We start from the raw sequence: 27,798 nt of genomic DNA on the forward strand, positions 1-27,798 counted from the left end.
CTCGGCGGGGAGCCTGCTTCCCCCTCTCTCTGCCTGCCTCTCTGCCTCCTTGTGATCTCTCTCTGTCAATAAATAAATAAAATCTTAAAAAAACAATTAAAAAAAACAGTTCGAGAAAAAAAGAAAAGGCAACCGCAGAGACCTCAAAACGACTTTCTTAATCATCATCGTGAGGACTATCTCATTGTTCATACCTTGCTCCCATTTCCACAATTTCTACACGGAAGATGTCATCTGGAAGAAATTTTAAAAGATTGCAAAGAGAGAAGCAGTAATGACGGGTTACACGATAAATAAATATTTCTTTCTGGAATACGTATGGCCCAAACCGGGGCTTCGCCGGTCAGTTCCCCGCTCCGCCCGCCTCACACCGCGACCCAACTGCTTCAGAGGAACCTGAACTTCCCTCCCCATAATTCCCTTCTCACTGGTTTCCCATGAGTCCGAGGGAGTCAAGGGTCCGCTCCTCAGCTCGAAGTTAACCCCACCCCTCATTCTTTACTGGCCATTCATGATTGGTCCCGCCCCACCCGCTGAGTTTGAGGCTGTTGATTGGATAAGAGCGAGGCGCCATGGGCGGAATGGATGGTGACAGCCCGCACAGGGGCGTGGCCTCAACCACCCCCAAATTCTACCCAGGCAGCCGCTGCATCATGTATCGCGGCGTTCGGCTTCTCGCGCGCTCGCGTCGCCTAGTGCGGCCTCCGGTCTCAGCCTCCGCTCCCGGCCTCGGAGAGGCGGCCGTCCTCCCGCCGCGGACCCCGAACTCCGCCCGAATGGTGAGCGCGGGCCGTCCGAGCCCCGGCCTCCCGGCCGTGACCTTCAGTCCTCCGCTGGCCGCCGGGCAGGCGGGAGGCATTCCCGGGGCGTCCCGGCAGAGCCCGGCGTGGGCTGCGTGCCCGCGTGGCTGGCGTCCCGGCCCCGCCGTGCCGCCCCCGCCTCCGCCCGCAGGGAGCGCTCGGGCAGGGGCGGCGTCCGGCGGCGAGGGTCCTGCGGGGTCGGTCCGGCGTTCCGGGGCGGGCGGAGCCCCCACCTTGGCCGCTGCGCTGGCGACTGTGCGGGGCTGCAGGCGGGGCCGAGGGCCGCTGCGGACGGTCGCCTCCGCCCCCCGCTGTGTGGCGAGCGGCTTGCAGGCCTCCGGTGGGGCTGCAGGCTGTGGGGAACGGAGAAGATTCTGCCTCTCGCGAAGTGGCCTGTGTCGCTTGTTGGGCTGTGGTTCCCCCCCCCCTTTGTGTTGAACACTGTGCCCTGAAGTAAGTTGGTGCGGACTGGTTAGGAGCTAACGTGCAGCCGCGTCTACTTTTTGTTCAGAGATTCCTGAGGAACTTAACGGTCCAAGCTCAGGTCTTCTGCGCTTTAGAGTGGCACCTTCAGTACTTTGGGCTTTTTAACGAGCGTTTTATTTTATTTGTTTTTTAGAAGATTTTGTTTATTTATTTGACAGAGATCACAAGTAGGCAGAGAGGCAGGCGGGGGTGGGGTGGGGAGCAGGCTCCCCGCTGAGCAGAGAGCCCGATGCGGGGCTCGATCCCAGGACCCTGAGATCATGACCTGAGCCGAAGGCAGACGCTTAACCCACTGAGCCACCCAGGCGCCCTTTACGGAGCTTGTTAAATACGTAGGCACACGGGTATTGTTAGGACAAGTTTGGGAAATAAATGGTAGTTGAGGAAGAGTCACAGTTCCGCACGGTTCACTGAGCCGCGGTATGAGCTTTGCAGTCTGTGATTCCAGATCCTGTGCTGCTCCTCAGAGCTGGGGATTGGGGCCGCTTGTCTTTGCGCTTGGGTTTCTGCGTGTAAAATGGGAGTAAGAACAGGTACCCGGCAAGACTGCTCATGTGCAAGTACTTTGTGTTTGGCAAATAGGGCACTTAAATTCGTGCCTCCATGTATTTCAAAGGTCCAAGATATTTTCTGAACTATAAACTTGAAGATATTAACACGGCATTACTGTGCCTGAAACTACAAAATCGGGGTGCTTTTATGTTCCTGCAACTCCCTGCTCTAATTTTAATGCATTTTAGAGCCTTTTAAAAATTTATTTAGTTTTTACTAATTTGGTGTTTTGTAAAAGGGAATCGGAGGCCGGAGAGCTGAATTTGCCCTGCTCTAAAGGTTCCAAAACTAGCACTGCCTTGCTTTTAGTGTTGGAATGATAGCTAAGATCAAATGAAGACAGATTGCCCCCCCTAATTCTACATCTATCTTCTGCCCTCTCAGCTCTGCCCCACAATCTTTGTGTTGATTTTATTAAGTTTTTCTTATTGCTACTGTTGAGAATTTGCATAACCCTGACTGCCCTAAGTTACATTTTATCTAAAAGAACACAAATGTTTATCCAATAGGAAGATAATGTATTTATTGAATTGTGTATTGGGCCCTGTGAAAAAGGACAGTCACTACAGGCATAGAATTTAGAGACTACCAGGGGAGATTAAATAAACAAAGAAACAATGCACAGTTAGTTATGATGTGATAAAAACTACCCAGGAGAAATAGCCCAGTGAGGGTGAGAATGTCTCATGGAGAATAACTACAGTGTAGCTTTGATACTGGCTTGTTGGCATGATGGATGGGGAAGCCCTACATCTCCTAAAGTCACTTTTATTTTCTTCATGACCCGCAGAATGACTATGAAGTCTGGAAGCATAGATGATATCTTCTGTATCGCAGTGTAATATCAATAAAACATTTATTATATTTTTGCCAGTATAGCAGGACTTGGTGGTCATCCTACATTTTTTTTTAGAAGGAAGCAGAAGTTTATGAATTTGAGAAATCCCTTTTTTTTTTTATTATGATCAGTTAGCCACTGTGTGATACCTCCTAAGTTTTTGATGTAGTGTTCAATGATTCAGTAGTTGCGTATAACACCCAGTGCTCATCACAACACGTGCCCTACCTACATTTTTAAGACCAGACACACTTTTTCAGAAAGAAACCGAAAACCCGAACACAGTGAAGTCAAATATTGGATTTTTATATCTTTGGATAGTCCTTTTACAGGAAAAATGATTTGGATTTTCTTGAACACTGAAATACTCTTTTAACCCACTTTAACCTGAGAATCTGAAAGGCATTTCATTTCTTCAGGAGATGCCAGGGTTTAGTTAATGGTTATCTTACACATGAATATACATGGGGACATCTTAGAGGCTCAAGGCCTATATATATATTTTTTTTTTTTAAAGATTTTATTTATTTATTTGACACACAGAGCGATCACAAGTAGGCAGAGAGGCAGGCAGAGAGAGAAGGGGAGGCGGGCTCCCTGCTGACCAGAGAGCCTGATGCGGGGCTCGATCCCAGGACCGTGAGACCTTTCAGGTTTAGACTGGCATTGAGATTTTGAGAACACCTCATTGAATTTGAGAGTTTCCTGGGGTTAGTGTCTATTAACAATTGTCCTTGGTATTTCTAGGGCCTACTGGCAATCCGACTGCAGGACCATGACCCTTCATGCTTCCCTGGAAGGGAGGAGATTTTAAATGAGCACGAATCTCACAGGAGCCCGTGGCAAGTAGCACTTTTGCCTGCCCCATGCCTGGCTGGTTAAACTCTTTAAACCGTGGTGTTACCCTGAAGTGACAAACTGCCTTCTGTTAGAAACTCATCTGAGTTATGGCATATGAAGGCACGATTTTCAGAAACACTAGCTTTTCTAGTAACACTGGATTATATTGTATGAAGTAAAAACATGTATTTAAGAGATGCCATTCATCGCTTCATTTTTCATCAAAAGCACTGATCATTTTCTCAGTATTTCAGGGTGAGCATCCCTCCTCTTCTTGCCCACGACACTGGGAAGAGATAATGTACATGATAATTTGGAAAATCTTGAAAACCACATAGGTGCTTTTCAGACCTCAGGTGGACTGATTAGTGGATGGTGAAATCAACGTAGTGGGTAGTTACCAACATTTTTCTTATTATTTTGACAGAATAGAGTGGCATGGAAGAGAAAATATTCCTACTGTTTCGTGAGGTTTTTGTTTCAGCCTTGTGTGCGTATATGTATGTGTTGATGTACGTACCAGGTCACTGTATAAAGGTCTTTTCTGTGGGTTACTGTAAAGCACACTTACAGAAATTTGGCTTCTGTAGGTTTCTTAAAAGAATGTTTGAAGAGATTTGGCAAAGTTACCTGGTTCCTTGTTTCTCTCTCTCTCTCTTAGAGCTTCTCTAATAGATGCTGACCCCATGTCTAGCTTCCTGACAGTTTTCTCTCATTCCTGGTGTCTTAAAAAGTGTTTTACAGCATTGCTTCAGTTTCTGTTTTACAAATTGATGCAATGTATATATTTCCTTGGGTTCAAATAAAGAAATAAGTGTTTGGCTTTTTGCAACAGTTTGTTATTAGCTACCTAAGCTGCTGCAAACAATGTTTATTGTTGCAAATTTGGGATGTTAATTTTTATTATGAGGACAATAAGCATGTTTTTTGATGTTTTTGCTGGGATTGTGATTTCAGCCACAACTGACCTCTTCACAATTTAATGGTCACTGTCAAGATCCTAGAATTTGATTGAGGTTGCTGTTTCTTGATTTGGAATTTAAAAAATTGTTCAGGTTTAAGCTGAAGAACACAGCAAAATACATTCATCTAGATCTTTTCAAGTAACTTTGAATGGATCTGAGTTTTACCATAGAAACCAGTTACTTAGGAGACAAACTTATTGCTGTTTTATGATGAAAATTTAATAATTTTGAACACAGAAAGCAGTGATGTAAATCTAAGGAGTTGAACCTGATTCCTCAAGTGACTGATGGAAACTGACCTCCCGTTTGGAGCTGATTTCTTATTGCTGTCACATAACGAGGTGACAAGAGGAAGAAAACCTAGCTCATGTGTCCAGTGTCACTGCTGTCATTGCTGGTGTTATTGGGCCAAAGTCTACTTCAACATACGTGGATGTTTCCTGAGGCTATCTAAAACTTAGATCATAATGGAAAATATTTTTATTTGTGCATTTGAAATGAAGAACCCCACGTGCTTTTGGTCTACAGGGAAGGGAGCAAGTGGGTGTATAGTGGTGTCAGTGTAACCAAGCCCTACTAAAGAAAAAAATCTAACTACTCATCTTTTCGTCCTCTTATTGTCCAGGGTTAGGGGTACAACTCAAGGGCTGATTGGAACCAATCTGAAGTTACTCCCTCCATTTCTTGGCTTTTGGAAGTAGTAACAAAAAAGTAGTAATCCAAACAGTTCTCGGGTTTTGACAGTCCAAGGTTGGGGGGTTCCTCTTGCTAACTGGGTGATCTCCCAAGATTATTTCATCTCTCCAAGCCCCAGTATTTCCTCTAAGGTGGAGATGGTAATAGTAAAATCTCCTAGAGTGGTTGTAAAAGTCAAATAACATGATACTTGGAAAGAATTTGCTACATTAGCCCAGTAAATGCTGAGGTGTGATTATTTTTATTAGCTGCTGCTGCTTACTGGCTTAGGCCAGTCTTCTGTAGACTTTTAGACATAGGAAAAAAATGTACCTCATTGATAATATTACTGTATTTCTACCTAGATACAATCATACCTTTCTGTTTTATGCAATCCAGAAGGCTTTCTAACATATAAACGGTTTTGTAAACCTGTCTAGTCCCAAAGGGTAACTACAGATTAATTTTTTCCCCCCCAGAGGACTATTTACTAAAGCAGAATTACTTGGCTAGGTATTCGTAAATCTTTTTTTTTTTTTTAAGATTTTTTTTTTATTTATTTGACAGAGAGTTCACCAGTAGGCAGAGAGGCAGGCAGAGAGAGGAGGAAGCAGGCTCCCCGCTGAGCAGAGAGCCCGATGCGGGACTCGATCCCAGGATGCTGAGATCATGACCTGAGCCGAAGGCAGAGGCTTAACCCACTGAGCCACCCAGGTGCCCTGGATTTTTAAATCTTTTGAATCATCTGACCATGTTTATTTCATAGTTAACGCACATTAAAGCTCGGAGTATCTTTCTGATATCTCCTTGATATAAATTGTCACAGGTAAATTCCAGCTATTTAGTGTTTTACAATAAATCTTTTTTATAGTATTCTAAAATATTTGTTGAGCAGTTGTTAACTTTTTTATCAGCAAAAGTTGAGGTACTTGGTAGAATCCTAGGGTCTCCATAGAAGGGACTTTGGATCATGGGTTCTTATTCAGGGTGGTGGATTGGCTTCAAGATATAAACTCCCTAAAATCATACGTAAGAGTTTTCATGTATGTATTTATGTTCATTTTTCTAGAGAAGAGATCCATAGCTTTCCTCATATCCTCAGAGGGCTCAGTTGCCCTGGAAAGGTTAAGAACTGACCTAGCCATCCTCCCTTATCGCTACATTTAATTTATAGATGAGAAAAACTGACTTACTGAAGGTGACACAGCGACTGAGTGGGGGGCTGTTTGCAAAGCCACTGTGCCGTGCCTCGTACGTAGTATTTGTAGATCATGGCAAAGCTCTGCTTAAATATCTAATATTTACAAATTTTAAAGTATCATTCTTAGACCATTTTCTAAAGTTCCCAGTGAGGTAGAGATTAACCCAAGTGCACTGAATTGGCTGAAGCTTAACCGATAAGAGGTATGCTCCTGGATTGGAAAAGATTACTCGAGATACTTCAGAGGCTTTCCTTTATCTTCTGCATAGGTGTGTCTGTCTGTCTTTAACATCTGCATTATTTGCAAATAATATCTGATAAGGGGTTAAATCCAAAATAGATGAAGAACTTATATATTGATACCAAAAAACCCAAATAATCTGATTGAAAAATGGGCAGACGACCTGATGTACAGATGGCCAACAGAGGCATGAAAGGATGCACGGCATCACTAATTGTCAAGGAACTCCACCTCAGAGCCACAGTTACATATCACCGTCCACCTGTCATAATGACCAGAACCAAAAAGCTAAGAAAGAGCAGGTGTCGGGGAGGATACAGAGAAAAACCGAACCCTCATGTGCTGTTGGTGGGAACGCAAATCAGTGCAGCCACTGTGGAGAACAGTGGGGGAACAGCCCCTCAAAACATTAGAGATACCATATGATTCAGTAATTCTGCTACTGGATGGTTACCCAAAGAAAGCAAAAACACTAATTTTAAAAGATAGATCCACCCTTGTGTTTATGGCAGCAGTATTTACGATAGCCAAATTATGGAAGCGGCCCAAGTGTCCACTGAGAGATGAATGGATAAAGAAGGTGTGTTGTGGTGTATACACACTACACACACACACACACACACACACACACGAGTATTACTCAGCCGTAAAAAAGATGAGGTTTGTTTGTTTTTGCCATTTGCAACAACATGTGTAGACCTAGAGGGGCATTATGCTAGCTGAAATAAGACAGAAGAAGATGAATACCATATGATTTCATTTATATTTGGAATTTAAAAATCAAAACAAATGAGTAAACAAACACAAAGCAGAAGCAGACCCATAAATACAGAGAACAAACTGATGGTTGCCAGAGGGAAGAGGATGAGAGGATGCGAGGATGCGCAGAATGGCTGAAGGGGAGTGGGAGGTACAGGCTTCCTGTTAAGGAATGAAGTCAGTCTTGGGGTAGAAGTTACAGCATACAGAAAATAGTGGATTGTGTGGTGACAACGTTGTGTGGTGACAGGTGATAGCTACACCGTGGCAAGCACAGCAGGACCTAGAGTTGAGTCTCAGTGTTTTACACCTGAAACTAGTGTACCGTTGTGCGTGTCACCTATACTCCAAAAAAAAAAAAAGTGTGACAGAAATTTGTCTGGAAAAGAACTGGAGAGCAGAAGGAGAATCCAGTGGGGTTTTTTATCTTTTTAGTAGGTATTTAGGTTTCTTGCCCCTTACAAGCTGATAGGATATTATTACTTTGATACTCAGTTTCTTTTCAAGCTCAAACGGTGTCTTAATTTTTCTCTTTAGGCGAGCCAAGATTCCTTTAGGATAGAGTTTGACACCTTTGGTGAACTCAAGGTCCCAAAAGATAAGTATTATGGCGCCCAGACGGTGAGATCCACAATGAATTTTAAGATTGGAGGTGCGACAGAACGCATGCCAGTAAGTGGTTTTATGGAAGTATTGGCTTTATTCAAATGAGTCACTTTATTTTACAAATAAATATCTTACTGGGTTAAAATAAAAAGTTATTATGGAATTGGCTTTGTGAGTCTCTTTATTTTTGCTGGGTTTTTTTTTTTCAGATTTTTATTAGAATTTTAGTTTGAACATTTTTCGTTTCAATACTTAGTTTTTTAAGCTGATTTAAGACAGATTTTTAAGAAACTGATTGAAAAGGAAACAGATTTTTCTTTAATATTATACTTTCTGTCTATCTTGGTTTCGGTTTCCAGAAAAGCGTACACAAATACATAAAACTATTCTTCTTCACCCTATCTATACATAAGTACACGCGCAGTGCCAGGTGAATGACCGAAGGATTAGGAAACTTTCCTACCGTATTTCGGTAAGTGTAAGATGACCTCAGTTAGAAGATGCACCGGTAAGATGCACTCAGTAGCACTAGGAAGGAGAAGGGCTGTTGGAGTTGGGCCCTGTCATTGGCTATATGGTGACGCATTCTGGCTTCAGAGATGTCAGAAGTGGAAAGGACTAACCGAGTGGCTTCTGTACGCTACTGGGGCCTGGCCGTGGTGTGAACACTGGTTAGCACCAGGCTGCAGCCTAGGCTCGGAGCCTGCGAGTGGGCAGGCTTCGGCCGGGGAGCTACTGTGGAATACTGTCTTCCGAATACAGTTTTTACCCTACAGTCATCTTAACTTCCGTATTTTAGCCCATTGCTAAGCCTTTAAGACTGAACCTTCACAGGCTTATACACTTCTACAGTAGAAAAGAAAATTTTTTTGTCACTGCCTCCACCAGTCGGCCTGGTGGTGGGGCAAACTAGGGTCAGATGACGTGGTGAGATGACAGAGGGTAGCAGCTGATCTAAAGTGTCCTCTTCGAGTTCAGCTCCCGGGACTGAGGAGGTGAGTGCAGGGCACTAGTGGTGGCAGTAAGCAGGGCTCAGGTTTAATGCTCCTGCTTCTGGCGGCAGGGGTGGGATTCAGTGGTGTGTGGTTGCTGCCGCGGCTCCAGAGATGGAGCGGCTGCTTCTGTTGGGCGCCTGTAAAAGACAGACATGTGGGGTATCTGTTTTTTTGTCACAGTTTGCTTCACCTCAATTAATATCCTGAACTTTTTAAAATACAAGTCAGACTCTGATGGGCCCTGATCTGAGCAGGGCCCTGATCTGGCCCTTTGTACCTGAGGTCCAAAGGAAAGCAAAACCAAAAACGATTATGAACTTCTAATGTGAGTAAATTAAGCATAATGAGACCCTTCTTTTTCTCCCCAGTGACATTTTACCATTTTATTGTGATCGTAGTCAGTGAAACTGCTGTGACGCTCTTTTCATTTTCTGAGTCCGCAGGCACTGGGGTCAGTTGCTGCGTTCGGGTGGCCAGAGTGGGGAGGCCCATCGGTTACGACTTGGCCGTGGTTTAAGCCACCACTTCAGTGTCCTCCTGTAGAAATTGAAATTCCCATCCATGTCATGTTTAAAGTTTTTAAGTTTCTAATGCTATGTGCCATTTGTTTCTATCTCATTGGGGTAAAACACTCAAAATGTTTTGATTCTGGTTTCTTAGAATTCAAAACACGGATATTCTCTTGTTATTTCCTTTTCTGTTTGACCTTCAGCATGTCCTCCCTTCAGCCTGGTTTTAACATGTCCCCTTCCTTTTCTTCAGTTTCCCCCCTGATTCCGGGTGAGGACTGTAGCTTCTCCTGTATTTTTCCCCACCCTTCCTTCCTTCCTTGCACATTTCCCCCTTCAGACCTCGTGTGGGAGCCAGACTATAATCTGCATTATTAATTTTGGCAATAATACATACTTCTCTCATCTCACAAAAACCAGATTCCACTTCCTTGGTGTGTCAGGAAAAGTTGCTGAATTTCATCCTTTAAATTTGGTGACGTGATCCAGAGCAGGAAGTGAAAAGATCTGCAAACCGAAAGGGTTTGAGATAGGGTGAGATGATGCATCAGAAGCTGTAAGCCCTAAGTCCGTATGTAGTACCCTGGGGTTAAAGAAATATTCTGAGGGACATTCCAGTGACTTAAGGAATGTCAAAGCCTCATTGACGATCCAGAAGAACTTGCTTTTTGGCTTTGGGATGAGGTGATACCCATTTAGTAATAGTTATTTAGAACTTATTGGCAGTTAAATATTATTTTTACTTTTATTGTTTCTAATGAGGAGAAGGAAAAATTATAATATGTCATGAGATCCAGTGAGGGAAAATGGTACTTGCTGGTGAAATGACCAAGTGCCATTTGTGTTTGTATATATGAAATAAACACGTCTGTTTTAATCGCTCATAAAAAAAAAAAGTGGTGCATTGTGTGTTTGGGGGGGTGCGGTCAGACACACACATGTATTAAAAAGTCAACCTATTTGCTTTTGTTTGGTTCCCTAAATAGATACATGATGAATCTTGGTTCATTACATATTTCTCTGTAATCTTAGTGTTACTGTAACATTACTTACTTTAGTGTTTTATGTAGTTTTTCCACTTGCATAAAAGAATAATCTTAAATTTTGCTTAATGAAACCTGCAATTATGTGATTTTTTTCTGATTAATTTTAGATCCCAGTTATTAAAGCCTTTGGCATTTTGAAGCGAGCAGCTGCTGAAGTAAACCAGGATTACGGTCTCGATTCCAAGATTGCCGAGGCCATCATGAAGGCAGCAGATGAGGTAGGAGGTGACAAGTGTGCTGTTTACTCAGTGACATCAGACCCGCATCTCTGCTAGATGATGTCAGGCTCTGGTAGGGAAAAGGGGCGCTGAATTCCTGAGTTAATGAATTTCAAGGTAGGGTGACAGCAGCTTGTTTGGTGAGGATATTAATATGGGGCTTAAAATATTGTGGCAAAAGTTTTGGGATGATACTGTACCTTTAAAAAAAATTTTTTTTTTTTTAATTTTTTAAATACTTACTTATTTTAGAGAGAGAGAAGGTTGGGGAGGGGCAGAAGGAGAGAGAGTCTCAAGTCGATTCCTCACTGAGCCCCATGCAGGGCTCGATCTTACAACCTTGAGATCATGATCTGAGCTGAATCCGAGAGTCAGACACTTAACCAACTGCGCCACTCAGGCACCCCATACCTTTTATTTTTCATTCTCTTCACAGTTTGAAGAAAACCTGAAAAGAGACATGGTTAAACTTATACCACATTTTATTTTTTAAGTATAAATGGTTCCTTTTAAAACTAGTCAGTTATCTGATGATATGTATGGAGAATGTAATTTCACTAATCCACTCATGTAATCTTAAGGAAGTAATCAGAGATAATGGTTAAAAATGTATATTTACAATGTTTTTCATTGTAGTACTATTTATGATAATACCAAATTAGACTGTACCCAACCATAACAGATGCTTATATAAACTATATAATAGAGCCATCGAAAATTACTTTCTTAGGAATGTCCTATGATAGGGGCACCTGGGTGGCTCAGTCGGTTAAGCGGCTGCCTTCTGCTCAGGTCATGATTCTAGCATCCTGGGATTAAGCCCCGCATCCGGCTCCCTGCTTAGCAGAGAGCCTGCTTCTCCCTCTCCCTCTGCCAGCTGCTCTGCTTACTTGTGCTCTCTCTCTGTCTGTCAAATAAATAAATAAAATATTAAAAAAAAAATGTCCAGAATGTCCTATGATGGAGCCCACCATATAGGAAGTATGGGTCAGGGAGGTAGCAAACTGTATGTATTTTATGATCCTATTTGTGTTTGGAAAATATGAACAGAGAACATGTGTTTTCCATTGTGCATGTTTGCACACCCATTGCTTGGGGCAAGCCTAAAGGGAGAAGCCAAAATGCCAAGAGTCACCATTTCTGGGGGGCAGCGCTATCGTAACTTACACTTTTCTCACTTCTCAAAATGTTCCACACTGAACGTCTATTACATAACTAGGAAAAAAAGTTTTATTTCAAAAGGGACTGTTTAAGGTAATAAATTTCTAGGGTGTGTACTGATTTTTTTAAGCTAAAATCATTCTTGAAGATGAAGTTCAGCACCTACTCTCTTAGAAAGCTTTATAATTCCAAAACTAACACATAAAATTACACGACAGAAACGGACAAATCTGGGCTGTGTTTGTCTCTACTCTTGGCAGTTGCTACATGTTGGACGTCTGTGCACTGAAGTAGCTGTTAGCAAACTCATTTTCAAGTGACTTGTTCATTATCATGCTGAGTCCAGCTGTAACTTCTGTGGGACATTCCTACTGAGCACCACAGGAAACCTATCTAAGGTGTGCCAGCCTTAACGGTGGCCCCGTCTGGTTATTGTTAGAGGAGGCCGTTGGAGATACAGAAGAAAGATGGCTTTGATTCAGTCTTCACCTGCAATCCGTGCAATTGTATCTTTCAGAGTAGATAACCTTTCACTTTGTAGAGCAGCAGTGGTTGGAGCATGGGCTGCTGCAGAAGCCTGGAGTCGCTGGACAAGCACGAGCTGTGCGGCACCATCCGTAAATCATTTAGTGTATGAGAAAAGTGAGCATCTTTAGAACGGCACTTGATAGGTGACTCCTTAATCATAGCTGATCACAATAGCTAAATGGTTATCAAATACTTCTTATTTTTAAAAACCCATTTTTAAACCTTTTTTTCTGCAGGTAGCCGAAGGCAAATTAAATGATCATTTTCCTCTTGTGGTGTGGCAGACTGGATCTGGAACCCAGACAAATATGAATGTAAATGAAGTCATTAGCAATAGAGCAATTGAAATGCTAGGAGGTGAACTTGGTAGCAAGAAACCCGTGCATCCCAATGATCATGTTAATAAAAGCCAGGTAAGTATATGATCTTTTCTTTGTTATAAATTGAAAAGAATGCCTGATATTATGTCCGTAAAACAGGAATTATCTTTTTGACAAGGAAGATTCCTTTGGCTTACATTCTTTAGTGGAAAGGACTGATGTGTTTTTTGTTTGTTTGTGTGGCATTTTCTTTTGATTTTAACAACTCACAGTTTAAAGGGCTTATTTCAACAGAGGTATGAGTAGTAAAAATAAAATATTTTAAAGCTACTTTTCAAAATTCAGGTTCAATCCAGATGAAGAAAGTCCATATACCACATTTTTTTTCTTTGAAGTATATATTTTTTCCATTTTATTGTATTTCTTTTCAGTGTTCCAGAATTCTTATATGTTCTTATTTCTTTTAGAAATCCTGGGTCTGTGTCTTAAACTTCATAAAAATCCCTATTGGGGAACCCGAATTTAATATATAAGTGTATTTATATTGTTTTGTTTTTTAAAAGTTGCTTTATTTTTAAATCATTTTAGAATTATAAAAGAATTACAAAGGTACTTCATACATAGTGCCTGTGTACCCTTCTCCCAGCTTCTCTTAAACATTTTTCATCACCCTGGTACATTTATTCCACTGTGAAATTAACATTGGTATATAGCACCCTCAACTAGACAGACTTTACTAGGATGGCCCTAGTCTTCTACCAACATCTTTTTTCTTCCAAGATAAAATCCACATTACATGTTGCACTTAGCTGCTGTGTTCCCTTAGTCTCCTCCAGTCTCTGACTCTCGTCTTTTGTCACCTTGACACTTTCGAAAGTAGCGGTCACGTATTTCGTGGAATCCCTCGGTTTGGATTTGTTTGATGCTTTCTCATGATCAGGTGGAGACTCTGGATTTTGGGAAGACTGTTCAGAAGGGAAGGGCTCCTCTTAGTGCGTCATGGCCAGGGTACATGATAGCACCAGGACTTGGGACTGGTGATGTGAGCTTCAACCCCTGTTTAGGCCATTGGGCTTCTCCACCTTCCGTTCTCTGCTAGAAGTGAGCCACGCAGGCCTGCCTCTGCTCGGGCACTGCCCTTCAACTTCACTTTGTAAAGGGAGGCGAATCAAGGAATTTTTGGTCATGTACTAAAATCAACACAGAATTAATAAGTAGTTTTGATGCTGGGCAAATACCCTCTTTCTCCTTAAACTTGTCCACAAAGCTTATCGTTCACTAGTGGATCTTGCCTATAGCAGTTACAACTGTGATGTCTTAGTGGTGACTCTAAGATTTTGTACTCCCCTCATTCCTTGTGCTTGTATTAATTGAAACTTTTCCGTAAAGAAGATTTGTCCTCTTCTCTCTACCTCCGCACTTATGTATCTGTTTATGTATATCAACATGGATTTGTGCATATTTATTTTACTCTTAGGGCTCTAATCTGATACTGTTATTACTGATGTTGTTGCTCAGATTGTTCTAGCTTTGGGAGTCCTCTCTGTTGGCTCCTGTGTCCTTTGGATGTATCCCTTTGGATGTATCCTCCCCCCCGCTCCTTTTTTCTTTTTTTAAAGCAGTTCTCTACTTTCTTCTACCAGATGCTCCAGGCTCATCATGCTGTAGCTTCCCTGCCCCAGGGCTCCATCAGTGCCATTTTTCCAGGGAACTCTTGGAGGATCTCATTGGAAAATATTCAGAAATTAAGATCTGGTGCTAGGTGTATTTTAATATATTTTAAAGTATTAATGGGAAAGCTTTTTCATACAAGGTTACCGTATGAAGGATTTTTCAAACTTATTACTTGCGTTTAAATATATAAACTTCTTTTTTATGTATACTGAAGTCTGAAATCCAAGTGAGAGTAATCACATGTGTACGAGTTGGGGGCGCTTATGTGGCAGGCGAGATCGGTGTGCGCCGTGAATGTTCCTTGTACCATTCATTCTGCTCTTGGAAATGGTTTGATATTTTCCACAGTAAAAACCTATAAAAATAACACTTTTTTTTTTTTTTAAGTAGCATAATAATTTAAAAGTATAGGGTTTCCAGTTGAAAACAGAGCATGGAGTATGGACTTCCTGGTTAGGTCCCAGTTCTGCCAGTTCCTAACTGTTTTGGCAAGTCACACCATTTCTTTGAGAGCTTGGGTTTCCTCTTTTTTAAAGTGATGAACTACCTCACAAGAATTTTGCTCAAGTTTAATAAAAGACTATCGGTAACTGCAAGATATCCTTACATGCACTTGTTAATTGTCCTTCCTGCTTGCTGCCATTTACTAGCAGATATCCTAATAGTATGGAAGAGTAGTGGCATATATGATACAGTCCTGTGCTTATTAAGCCCGACTGCTGCTCTCGGACCTTAAGTGAGCTGCGTCTTGCCACAAGTCAGTGTCATTAGGCACTAAAGACATGAGTTTCGTGTAATCATTTAGTGACATTTTTAATGGAGACATTCAAGTTTGTTTTTTGTTGCTTCTGATGTAACATTTTACCATTTTTGTAAATTTTCCAACAGAGCTCAAATGACACATTTCCCACAGCAATGCACATTGCCGCCGCCATAGAGGTCCACAACGTGCTCCTGCCGGGACTCCAGAAGCTGCACGATGCTCTCCATGCCAAGTCGAAAGAGTTTGCCCAGATCATCAAAATTGGGCGCACGCACACGCAGGACGCCGTTCCTCTCACCCTCGGGCAGGTAGACGAGTGCAGCTGTTGATTCAGTTTGGGGTTGGTACCGTGGCCAGCATGTTACCCTCTAAATCATACTTGTTTAAAAGGCCAAGTTAGGGGCACCTGGGTGGCTCGGTCGTTAAACGTCTGCCTTTGGCTCAGGTCATGATCCCGGGGTCCTGGGATTGAGTCCCACATTGGGCTCTCTGCCCAGCGGAGAGTCTGCTTCTCCCTCTCCCATCCCACTCCCCCGCTCGTCTTCCCTCTCACTGTCTCTCTCTCTCTGTCAAATCAATAAATAAACTCTTTAAAAAATAATAAAATAAAAAATAAAAGCCAGGTTATAACAGTTCAGTGGCAGAGATTTTTCTGTATTAACCCGTCAGTAGTTTCACTGACAGCTTCTGAGGGGAAGAGCACAGTGGGAGGACAGTGAGCCAGTCTCTGGGCAGTCGGCTCGGGTTGAGAGCTTAGCTGTGCTACGTACAAACCGTGGGACCCTGGGAAAATTAGTGAGCTTTTCTGCTCCTCAGGTTTCTGAGCTTTAAAATGAGGAAAATAACATCTGTACCCTAGCCCAGTTGTGAGGTTCTCATTGGTTCGCGTGAAGGGCGTAGAAGCATGCCGACACGTAGTAATAAGCACGTACTGGCGTTAGCGGTCACCGCCGCCTTCATCGTCCCAGGACCATTATCCTGTCTCCCTTTGTCTCTTCCTGTACAGAGTAGGCTCTATAAAAATTACTTTTAAATTGATTAAGCAAGGCCTGTCTACTTCTAAGATTGTTTTGGGCCGTATGGGAAAGGGGTATTACTCTCTTCCCCCGAGTACCAGAAAGTGTTTTTGTGTTTCTTGATCAGTGCCTCAGAGCATGTCTAGTAGCACGCACCACGAAGGACACGAAGGGAATCAGGTGATGGTTTTGTTTTTGTTTTTTGTTTGTTTGTTTGTTTGTTTTTTAGGATTTTATTTATTTACTTGACAGACAGAGATCACAAGTAGGCAGTGAGGCAGGCAGTGAGGTGGGGGAGGCAGGCTCCCTGCTGAGCAGAGAGCCCGATGTGGGGCTCGATCCCAGGACCCCGGGATCATGACCTGAGCCGAAGGCAGAGACTTTAACCCACTGAGCCACCCAGGCGCCCCCAGGCAATGGTTTTTGATGGTAAAACTCTCCCGTGGTTCGGGAATGGGGAGTTGCTCAGATGCGGTATCAGGTGATGGCGAGGGGAGCGGGGCTGCTTACTTGAAAAGGCTCATTTGTAGTTTTGTTCAAATGAACAGCGCAGGAAGCTTGATTGCTTAGCTTAATTTCAGTACAGAAGGGACGAGGAAAACAAAATGATTCATCGGAATACAGGTGCTGCGAGAGAAGGGAGCTCCTACCTTCTTTGTCCCTGAAGCCTCTTCTCTTTGCAGCACGTTCTTAGTGCCTGGCATGGTTTCCACAGAGGAGCAGCGTCCCTCTGGTTTCTAACATTTTCCTTGTTGTGTGTATCACATGGTGGAAAACCACTGAGCTAGTGTCTCTTGGGGCCATGACAGCCTCCTGGGTAAAATCATCATTCTCCCTGTTACATCAGCAAGTTTTCTGGTGGACTTCACCTTACCGGAGCACCTACACTTGCTTTGACTGGAATTGCCTTTTGAGTGTATGCAGGTTTTCCCCAATAAAAAGAAACTTCTTCAGTGCACCCAGCTGGTTATGTATTAGTGACGTTAGGTTGGATGGATCCGGTCTACCTGAGAGGGGTTACAGCTTCTAAAATGTTTTCTTTAAAACAGTAAGATATCCTAATACTAATCAGAACTGTTCATGGTTTTTCCATGTTTTTAGGCAGGGAAAAGAGCTTTAGTGTAACCATACAGTCTGGCTTGCTCAGTTGAGTTCTGGCTTATGCCTTTTGTCCCTGCATAATTCTTTATTTTTTTTTCCTAAAGATTTTATTTATTTATTTGACAAACAGAGATCACAAGTAGGCAGAGAGGCAGGCAGAAAGAGAGGGGGAAGCAGGCTCCCTGCTGAGCAGAGAGCCCGATGTGGGGCTCGATCCCAGGACCCTGATATCATGACCTGAGCCAAAGGCAGAGGCTTTAACCCACTGAGCCACCCAGGTGCCCCACTCAGCATAATTCTTAAAATTGTTTCAGCATAATTCTTAAAAGGGGCCCTGTCCTGTTCGGACAATACATGCTGTGGCTACCTTTTGTAGCATGTGTCATTCTGGGAACCCTGTGACAGTAATAGCAGAATTAACTTGCATCTGGAAGCTCTGGTCTTGCTGTGGCCTGTTACTTGTTTATGCTCTTCAGTGAGCCGTTCAGCCTCCTGTTCTCTGTTAGGTTTTTAAGCTGAAATTGTGTGGAGAAAATGTCTGTGTTTGTATTTGTCTGGAGAAATGATTCAGGGTTTTTTTTTTTTCTTTCTTGAAGTTGTCTGGGATACAACAAGAAAAAACATCACCTGCAAACAGACTAATAATTTAATGTACTGAAGTAATTCTTTCTTAAAGCTTGTTTCCTGGGTGCCTGGGTGGCTCAGTCGGTTAAATGTCTGCCCTCAGCTCAACCATGATCTCAGGGTGCTGAGATCGAGTGCCGTGTAGGGCTGGCTCCCTGCTCCGTGGGGAGTCTGCTTGTCCCTCTGCCCCTCCCCTCCGCTCTTGCTCATTCTCTCCCTATCTCTTGCTCTCTCTTTTGCAGAAATAAATAAATAAAATCTTTAAAAAATCTTATTTCCTGTGTTGTTTTTCTTTGCTTTCTATTAAAAGAAGACAGCTAAACAGGCTGCATGTTACCGTCTGTGGTGTCATCCCACCTTATAGGTTTATAAATCCTCATTCTTCCTTGTACTTTGATCATCGTATGAATTAAAATGCTACACATGCCACTTGGAAGCTCATAATTTAGTACCTGAAACATATTTAAAAGAACTTCTGTTCAACACAGTCAGAGTCACTTGTAAGCTGTTAGGAAATCACATGTTCTCTCCTTAATTTCCTTCTCTTTCCAGGAATTCAGTGGTTATGTTCAACAAGTCAAATACGCGATGGCGAGAATAAAAGCCGCCATGCCAAGGGTCTACGAGCTCGCGGCCGGAGGGACCGCTGTGGGCACCGGCTTGAATACTAGAATCGGCTTTGCAGAGAAGGTGGCGGCCAAAGTGGCCGCGCTCACAGGTCAGCGGGAATATGAATTCTGACTCCTCTTCGTTACACTGGTCTATATTTTATAGGTGTTTCTGCTTTGAATTCTTGTGACTTTAAAGCTAAAAAATAATATTTTCCCATCAAACGTGTCTTATGTCTGCTTCAGAAGTAGCAGTATTCATCCTTCTGCCTTTCATGGTTCCCATCTATGATTCATATGGTGTGCAGTTAAATCCGTCCGTGCTGGCTTGTGTACTGTCATGGTGATGCTCAGTCATTTTCCCTTTAAAGCTGTTTCAAATACCCTTTTCAAAGCAGGCAAAATCAGCAGATGGTTGCGACACAGTGCTTTCAATGGTAGATATGTTGAGATACTGACAGGCTTAGTTTCTTTTTTCCCTGTATCATACTGGGACGTTTCTCTGAGTTAATGACCTTTTTGAATCTTGTTTTCCTTTAGTAGAGAGAGTGCTGTGTTCTCGATAATAACTATTATTACAGCGAGTTGTCATCTCCAGAAAACTCTTCTGAAGAGGTAGATGTTACTGGCTGAAAGGGCAGACGTAATTAGATGGTCTCTAGTACAGATTGGTTTTTCAGTCAAGTTTTAATTGAGAAGAACCGTATTATAGGAATTAGAATATGTGATCTTTAAAATTTGAACACAGGCGACAGTGAGTGGAAATTCTAACTCCTTTTGGCTCCCTGCCATCTCAGGGGGTCTGCGGGGTCCCAGCTAAAGGAGGCACTAGGACAGCCTAAGGTGGGGAACAATTGTACTAGTAAAAGAGTGTGGAATAAAGTGAACTTCAGCTCCTTTTCCTCCTTACTCAGAAGTAGGCATCATACACATGTTCGCAGAAGAACAGTGTTTTTCTTTCAGTGCATTTCTTTTATTGCCTTTGTTTCTTTATCCTTTAAACATGCTAGTATCTCCAGATTCTTCCTGCTTGTTCAAGACTTAACCCTAGACAAAGCTTGAATCAGAAGATAATCATTTTTTCTTGAAGTAAAATTTTTCTTCTGTGTTTGCTTTTCGTGTCCTGGAACTTTCCGTTTAACTTGCGGATATTAGAAAAAAAAATTAATTCTACCTGTTAACTCATAGATATACTTTTTTTTTCTTCAGGCTTGCCTTTTGTCACAGCTCCAAATAAATTTGAAGCTCTGGCCGCCCACGATGCTTTGGTCGAACTCAGTGGAGCGATGAACACCAGCGCCTGCAGTCTGATGAAGATCGCCAACGATATTCGCTTTCTGGGTTCTGGTCCCCGCTCAGGTCTGGGAGAGCTGATCTTGCCTGAAAATGAACCAGGAAGCAGTATCATGCCAGGTAATGACATAGCTGGTAAATCTGAGCACTGCAACTGACAAGAACCTGGGCATCCTCATACACAGAGCGTGTCTCTATGTGTTGAGCATGAGTTTGATCCCAAACACGGATAGGGATGTGTTGCACACTCGTTTCAGAATGTGTGCGGGCCCCCCGTGATCCGAGCTGGGAACACCACCCAGCAATACAGGAAGAGAGAATGAGTTAGCACGTGTATTTTGGTTCCTACATGAGCAAATGTGTAAGTTCCATCTTTCATAATCCAAAGCCAGGAGAACTCTGAAACCAGCTGTTAAAGTGATCAGCATGGGTTGAATAGAAACAAATTCTTTCAACTGCCTGTTCATTTTTTGCTTTGGGTTTTGGCCTGTCAGATAAGGGAAGTGACACAGGCACTAGCGAGTCATTTGATAGACTCTTGTGACTGTCACTGAGTCCCGTGGGGACATGTGGGTAGCCTTGTTAGATGAATGTAGTGGGTGAACAGTGACACTGGAGTGACACTAATGAGTTGACTTCAGATGGGAGGCTGAGGGGTTCTGCCCCTCCACTACTTCACTGGTGACTGAGGGCGAAGGCAGGGGGTACGAGTGGCTCACGTCAGTGGATAAGGAAACAGCAGCACACCGGGTGACAGGATCAAGATTCATATGGTAAGTCCTCTGTAGGTTCAACTAAAACTGACAAGGTGACTTTTAATAGTGAGAAAGAAAGACCTGACTATAGGTTCTCTGAAATCGATGCACGTGTATAGAACGAGAAGAGATGAGGTTTTAGAATAGTTTACGTTGAAAAATAATGTGTTTAGTTGACGGCAAATTCAAAGTGATTGCCTAGAAAAGAGAAGCCCAGATTCACAGAGAAGGAAGTAACCTTTCCGGTGTGTCGCCTGGTACTGGTCGGAGGCATCTGCAGTGTCTGGTTTAGACTTGAGCTCGTCAGAGGGGTGCTCCCAGGGTGATGGGGCTCTGGAGACTTAGGACGAGTAGGAGAATTTCTGCTTCATGTCTGCTTCCTCTGAGAAGTCTCCCGAATGTCAGCCCGGTGCTTATTTTATGAGTGTTCCCGTTGCAGCCCGCTTCTCTGTGGTTAGCCCTCATGTGCTGTAATTGCCGGCTCTCTCCCCCGGCCTCCAGGTTCTGCAGGCCAGGGGCTGCGTCACTCCCCGTGGCGTGTTCAGTGCCTGGCTCCGGTGTTCTACAGTGAACGAAAGCCATGGAAATGGGGAGGGCCGCATTTCCTGTGTGGGTGTGGGTACTCATTACTCAGGAGCCCCTGAGCCAATGGGTCACGGTTTGGGGCCACCCATCCCTCTCTCTTGCTTGGTTTCATTGTATCAGCCCTGATGACGGGGGACTTGCTTTATTTAACGAAGTTAGATTTCCTCCTTTTCTTGATCAGTTGACATGATACGTAATCTTAACTGGCACTCGACACCATGAGCACGTTTGACGTGGAATCTTTCCTTGGTGGCTCTTTTGAAGGCAAGGTGAACCCTACCCAGTGTGAGGCGCTGACGATGGTTGCCGCCCAGGTCATGGGGAATCACGTCGCCGTCACAGTTGGAGGCAGCAACGGACATTTTGAGTTGAATGTTTTCAAGCCAATGATGGTAAGTTCGAGGTTCAGCTTTTAATGTTTTTTGACTGAAGGCTAATTGTCTTGTGTTTTCTTTCATAAAGTTTTCTAGGATTTCACGTTAGGTACTGGGATGATGTAAGTAGCGATTGGAAGTCAAGCATTTGTTAATATTAGAAGATTCAGCCTGGATATTTAATTAGGTGACTTTTAGCTCAAGTGATTTGATGGTTTGCTTTATTTAATAAGAAGAAAAAGTCTGGAAAGAGGGTGTGGGTTTCTTCCTTGTCCCTCGGGTTTCTTCCTTGTCCCTCACCCAGTGGGGGAGATGCCAGTGGCTAGAAATAAGTCGGGTCTCCTTGAGCCATCCCTCAACCCTGTCTCCTGCTCACATTGCTGCTGCTTCCCTCAAACTCCGTCATCTTAGAAGGATAACCCTCATTCGCTTTACGGCAAATTCACTGCTCCCAGTTCCTGCCCCCGACTGGTCCTCGGATTATTCTCCTGGTCATTTGGAATTTCCGCAGGCCCGTAGACTTGGTGACATCTGACCTTGGCCTTGAAACACTTCTCCTTGGCTTCCTCAGCACCCTCCTCCTGTGCTCTTCACTGTCCCTCTCTGGCTTTCCTTCATCGGTTTTCCCTTTTCCACATACCTGGAAAACATTTGTGCGTCTAAAATCTGTTCTTTACCTTCCTCTTCATGAAGATGCAGCGGGGAGCATCATCTTTATCTTTCGTCCGCTTTCCTCAGCTTCAGGTGATGGACCCGCCATCCTTTGGAGTGCTTTATTTGTGTAAAGTGTTATATATAAAGTACACTGGAAGCTTATTACCAGTTTGCATCTGGTATAAAGTCTGGTTTTAATTTGAGAAAGACAGGCAAATGACAGATATTCTTAATATTCTTAATATGTTATTTCTGTCTCTCCCTCTCCTTAATATTCTTAATATTCTTAACACTTAATATTCTTATTCAGTGCATTTGTCAAATCTCTATCAGGCACCATATTGGGTACTAGTGATAGAACAATAAGCGAGACATATATTTTTTTTGTTAATAAATTTTATTTTATTATTTTTTTTAAACATATATTTTTATCCCCAGGGGTACAGGTCTGTGAATCGCCAGGTTTACACATTTCACAGCACTCACCATAGCACATACCCTCCCCAATGTCCATAACCCCACCCCCCCCAACCCCCCTCCCCCCATCAACCCTCAGTTTGTTTTGTGAGATTAAGAGTCACTTATGGTTTGTCTCCCTCCCAATCCCATCTTGTTTCATTTACTCTTCTCCTACCTCTTTAACCCCCCCATGTTGCATCTCCTCTCCCTCATATCGGGGAGATCATATGATATTTGTCTTTCTCCGATTGACTTATTTCACTAAGCATGATACCCTCTAGTTCCATCCACGTCGTCGCAAATGGCAAGATTTCATTTCTTTTGATGGCTGCATAGTATTCCATTGTGTATATATACCACATCTTCTTTATCCATTCGTCTGTGGATGGACATCTAGGTTCTTTCCATAGTTTGGCTATTGTAGACATTGCTGCTATAAACATTCGGGTGCACGTGCCCCTTTGGATCACTATGTTTGTATCTTTAGGGTAAATACCCAGTAGTGCAATTGCTGGGTCATAGGGTAGTTCTATTTTCAACATTTTGAGGAACCTCCATGCTGTTTTCCAGAGTGGTTGCACCAGCTTGCATTCCCACCAACAGTGTAGGAGGGTTCCCCTTTCTCCGCATCCAGCGAGACATATTTTTTTGCCCTCGTGAAATGCACAATCTCATGAAAAATACAAGCCAAGCCAAAGCAGAACTCAGACATCTAAGCCTTTGCTTGCATGTCAGATTCCAAACCGGAAATACGGCTGTCTGGCAATATAGGTGTGCAACAAATGTCTTGCTAATCTTTTGTTTTAAAAAAAAAAATCGATTTTTTGTCTTTTATAGAAAATCCATCAAGGTAATCAACATTTGCCTTACACATTTTTTTAAGATTTTATTTCTTTGAGGTAGTGAGAGAGCGAGCATGAGTAGGGGATCAAGTAGAGGAAGAAGGAGAAGCAGACTCTCTGCTGAGCAGGGAGCCCCATGTGGGGCTCGATCCCAGGACTCTGGGATCATGACCTGATCCAAAGGCAGACGCTTAACCGACTAAGCTACCCAGGCGCCCCAACATTTGCCTTACATTAAAATCATTAGTGCCAAATCAAACCTTGAAGTTCTGAGCCTTCTACTGGAGTCCGTTTTTGGGACCGTACTTTTCAGACCCTGAGTTTTTAGACCCAAAAGAGAGTAGGATGCAGATATATCTTTATATGTATTGGAAATGTTACAAAAAAGGGGAAAAAAACTCTAAACCAAACTAACTGATTTCATGTTCATTTTAAATACTGTGTGAAAGTTTATTTTAAAGGGTCTGGGGAATATTTGTTTTGTTAAGCATTAATGACATGATGGCCATTAAGACCTGGGAAGCCCTCTCTGCACTGAATGCCTCAAATAGGCTGAACTTTTTAACCTCTGCATCTTTACTTCTCTTCCAGAAGATTCTTTTTCCATCTCTGGTTATCTAAGTCCCTTCCATCAAACAGGACTTCACTGATTGCTGCAACTGAATTTTCTCCTGGTGCTAACATGTTATACTACTCAGTGTTCTTTCACATTACAGGTCTTTTGGGTTCCAGTTCTTTGTGTTTATGGCTTTTATGTCTTTGAGATTTCCGTGTCCTCAAAGGTTCATAATTTCTTTCACATTTGTTTCTGGGGGATGGTGCTTTACACACCACAGGAGTGCTCCATATTTATCAAATTACATACTCATTTAGGAACCAGTGTATAATATATATTACTGGGCACAAAAGTTAGGCTCAGTAAACCCCTCTTTCTGTCTCTCCCTCTCCCCTTCACCCCTCCTGTCCCAGATCAAAAACGTGTTACACTCAGCCCGGCTGCTGGGGGATGCAGCTGTTTCTTTCACTGAAAACTGCATCGTGGGAATCCAGGCCAACACAGAGAGGATCAACAAGCTGATGAATGAATCTCTGATGTTGGTGACAGCTCTTAATCCTCATATAGGTAAGGTTTAAGGAATTACGCCATTTTCGACTACAAAATTAAAAAGCTAAAATATTTTTAAGAGATTGTTGGATCAAGGTGGACAGCAAATTCCTTTCGGGCATTGTTTAGTAAAATCTCGCAAAATATTTGCAACTGGGTTGAAAGACACTGTTATATATTAATATGCTGTCAGTGAAGCTTTGTTTCATTTGAAATGTGGTAAACTCAGCAGTTCAAACTTACACAAATCTCTGTGGTATTGAGAGGCTGAATGTTCTGTGCATTCTACCTGGGAAAGCTCTCCTCACCGGGTAGCGTCACTAGGTGGCACTGGCCGGTGAGCAGTGTGGGATGAACTCATTTTTCTGCCTTCTCTAGCTGCTCTACTACACTTCGGTTTTGTTCTTTGATTCAGTTCAGAAATGGGGAGTTACCAATAAGAAAAGAAGAAAAAGAGTAGTACTCATTGCTTGTAGGGAAAGGAGGAAAATGTAAATACTATATTTAAAACCATGAGTCTTACATTGCAAGCCTTTTCCAGAACTATAAATATTTTATTGTGTAAATTCAAACATCCCTGCTTAGACTGGGGACTGACCAGAGTGATCCTTACCAAACACACAGTTTCAGCTCGTAGGTTTGGAGACGCTCACTGCATTGTTATGGTGCCTGGAAAGCCTTTTCCCACCTTCTTACTGATGAGCTGAGGTTGTTAACATATTCTTCGATTTTCTATTTTATACTAAGTTATGATACAGTCATTGGCACGATATGGTTGCTGTTTAAAATACTCTTCTATAATGCCGAACTTTCAAGGCAGATTTTCTACTATTGGCTTCACATCAAGCTGTAATTTCTGTTTTATAAACTTAGAGCTCATTTGACCGTTTCAAATATTTATAGGATGTATATCTGTATATATCATATATGTGTGTAGCTGTGACATGCAATATAGCCTGTTCTGGGGTGTAGAATTGAGATTGGTAATAATATTTTGATCCTTTAAAAATTATTGTACTTTCACATTCAATCAGAGAGCTATACAGGGGAACCCAAAGGCTTATGTGAGAAATGTTCTCTCACATCTGTACTTCAGAACACTTAAGTTACAAGTGCTCCTAAGGCCAAGTAATTGATTCGTCTTCTTTGGAATCAGATCTCTGTGAGCCAAAGGCCATACGAGGATAAATGGGCAAACCGCACCTTGCTGCTACAGCCTGAGCCTTGTAGCTGCTTGTCCCGGGTTCTCTGCACACTCGTGGAGCAGGCTGGCTGGGGATGGGGATTTGTGGGACCCGAAGAGTAGAGCTGAACGGTTAGCGTTAAGACTTAGACTCTAACGTCCTCGGTATAAGGCTACACAATACCTAATGGTGACCCTCACCATCTGATGAAAATTCTTTCTCAAAGTTACTCTGATCAGTAAACGCCCTTTTCAACAAGCTTAGCCTCACCAGTTCAGGTGAATACTGGAATCGCCCATCATTTGTTCGTGGGTGGCTAACAGGTACATGCCAATAACGCGCCACATCTTGCCCGCTTGACGATCGTGTTGCCTCAAGGCTTTTGTCCCTTTGACAATAGTCCTCTGATCTGGGGGTATTTGGGGTTTTTTTCCTCCTTTGTTGGTTTCATTTTTGTTCCTTTTTTTTTTTTCTTTAAGATTTTATTTATTTGAGAGAGAGATCAAGCAGAGGGGCGGGGCAGAGGGAAGTGGAGAAGCGGGATCCTGACCTGAGCCAAAGGCCGACGCCGACCTGATGGAGCCAGCTAGGCACTCTGTTATGTTCTTTCTTGCTCTTGCCTTCTGACCTTTTTTTCAGTTGTGTTAAGACAACTTGCAAAGCTGTCCCTGCCTTTGTTGATTGCAGAGGCAGTATCTGAGGCAAACAGATGTGTTTGGTGGTGGCGTGTGGTATGAGAATAGATCTCTGCTAAAACTTGCGCCCTGTATCCTTGGGATGTTTGGGAAGAGGTCAAAGTACTGACAAGTGTGTTGGAAGCAGCTGGCAGGTGTGTCCCTCCCAGCCCTGCCCCTTCCCCCTCAGAGCCAGTCCCCACAGCTCCCACACAGGGATGCTGTCTGCTGGTGGCACTGCGACACTTAGCTGGTTCTTTTGTAGAATCATTGCTTCCAGTTAAACATGTTTCTGGGAAAAACACATATGTCTACTATACGGAAGTGTGTTTTCATGTCTTGGTGCTATATTGTGTTTTTGTTCTTCCCCCTGTGAAGATAGGAGTTGTTCTCAGTGTAGTGTTGAGATTGGCTAATATGTTTTTGAACCTTTAAAAATTATTGTACGTTAGCATTTAGCCAGACAGCTACACACGGGAACCCAAAGACGATTAAAGTGGCCAACTGCCCTTAGAAACAAATCTGTTATAGAAAGTGAGGTACGTTTAAGTCTGTCTCACTTATGAAAAGTAAAGGGTTTAGGCTGCATCAGAAGTCACAGCTCCGAGGATAATCACTGTTAATTTTTTTTTTTAAGATTTTACTTATTTATTTAGCACAAACTGGGGCAGAGGCAGAGGGGGAGAGAGAGAATTTTTTTTTTTTTAAGATTTTGTTTATTTATTTGACAGAGATCACAAGTAGGCAGAGGCAGGCAGAGAGAGAGATTGAGAGGAGGAAGCAGGCTCCCCGCTGAGCAGAGAGCCCGATGCGGAGCTCGATCCCAGGACCCTGAGACCATGACCTGAGCCAAAGGCATAAGCTTTAACCCACTGAGCCACCCAGGCACCCCGAGAGAGAGAGAATCTTAAGCAGACTCCATGCTGAATGTAGAGCCATCAAGGGGCTCAATCTCATGACTGAGATCATGACCTGAGCTGAAATCAAGATTTGGAGGCTTAACCGACTGAGTCATCCAGGTGCCCCTGTTAAATATTTTTAAGATTAAAAATGTTACTTAAGAGATCAGTAGCCTCAGTTGAGTAAATGATTACCTTTTGCTTTAGAAAACCAGATTTTACTACGAACTCCTACGTTGCCTTTTTTATTTTTTTCTTCAGGATATGACAAGGCGGCAAAGATCGCGAAGACGGCGCACAAAAACGGATCCACCTTGAAGGCGGCTGCTGTTGAACTCGGCTTTCTCACCGCAGAGCAGTTTGATGAGTGGGTGAAACCTAAGGACATGCTGGGTCCGAAGTGATTTAATAAATTTATAATAAAAATAATTATGTTCAATAAAAGAAA

General features: G+C 42.9%; 1 protein-coding gene across 1 annotated transcript; it reads left to right on the forward strand.

The window, feature by feature from the left end:
* Window positions 1-611: 611 nt before the first annotated feature.
* Window positions 612-27,798, forward strand: FH (fumarate hydratase). Its single transcript, XM_032862935.1, has 10 exons — window positions 612-779; window positions 7,895-8,029; window positions 10,621-10,731; window positions 12,657-12,833; window positions 15,303-15,485; window positions 18,471-18,636; window positions 19,736-19,939; window positions 21,424-21,551; window positions 24,458-24,611; window positions 27,612-27,798. Exons 1-10 carry the CDS (start codon window positions 654-656, stop codon window positions 27,752-27,754), a joined length of 1,527 nt encoding a protein of 508 aa, XP_032718826.1. The 5' UTR covers window positions 612-653; the 3' UTR covers window positions 27,755-27,798.

This window comes from Lontra canadensis, unplaced genomic scaffold (genome assembly GCF_010015895.1).
Source record: "Lontra canadensis isolate GAN:19392208 unplaced genomic scaffold, GSC_riverotter_1.0 scaffold24, whole genome shotgun sequence".
Classification (NCBI taxonomy): domain Eukaryota; kingdom Metazoa; phylum Chordata; class Mammalia; order Carnivora; family Mustelidae; genus Lontra; species Lontra canadensis.

Bases quoted from the DNA above. Each gene is read 5' to 3' on its own strand.
- FH (XM_032862935.1), top strand. From the start codon at position 654: ATGTATCGCGGCGTTCGGCTTCTCGCGCGCTCGCGTCGCCTAGTGCGG. The intron at 10,732-12,656 runs GTAGGAGGTGAC...TTTTTTCTGCAG, and splicing joins TCATGAAGGCAGCAGATGAG to GTAGCCGAAGGCAAATTAAA. The intron at 24,612-27,611 runs GTAAGGTTTAAG...TTTTTTCTTCAG, and splicing joins AGCTCTTAATCCTCATATAG to GATATGACAAGGCGGCAAAG.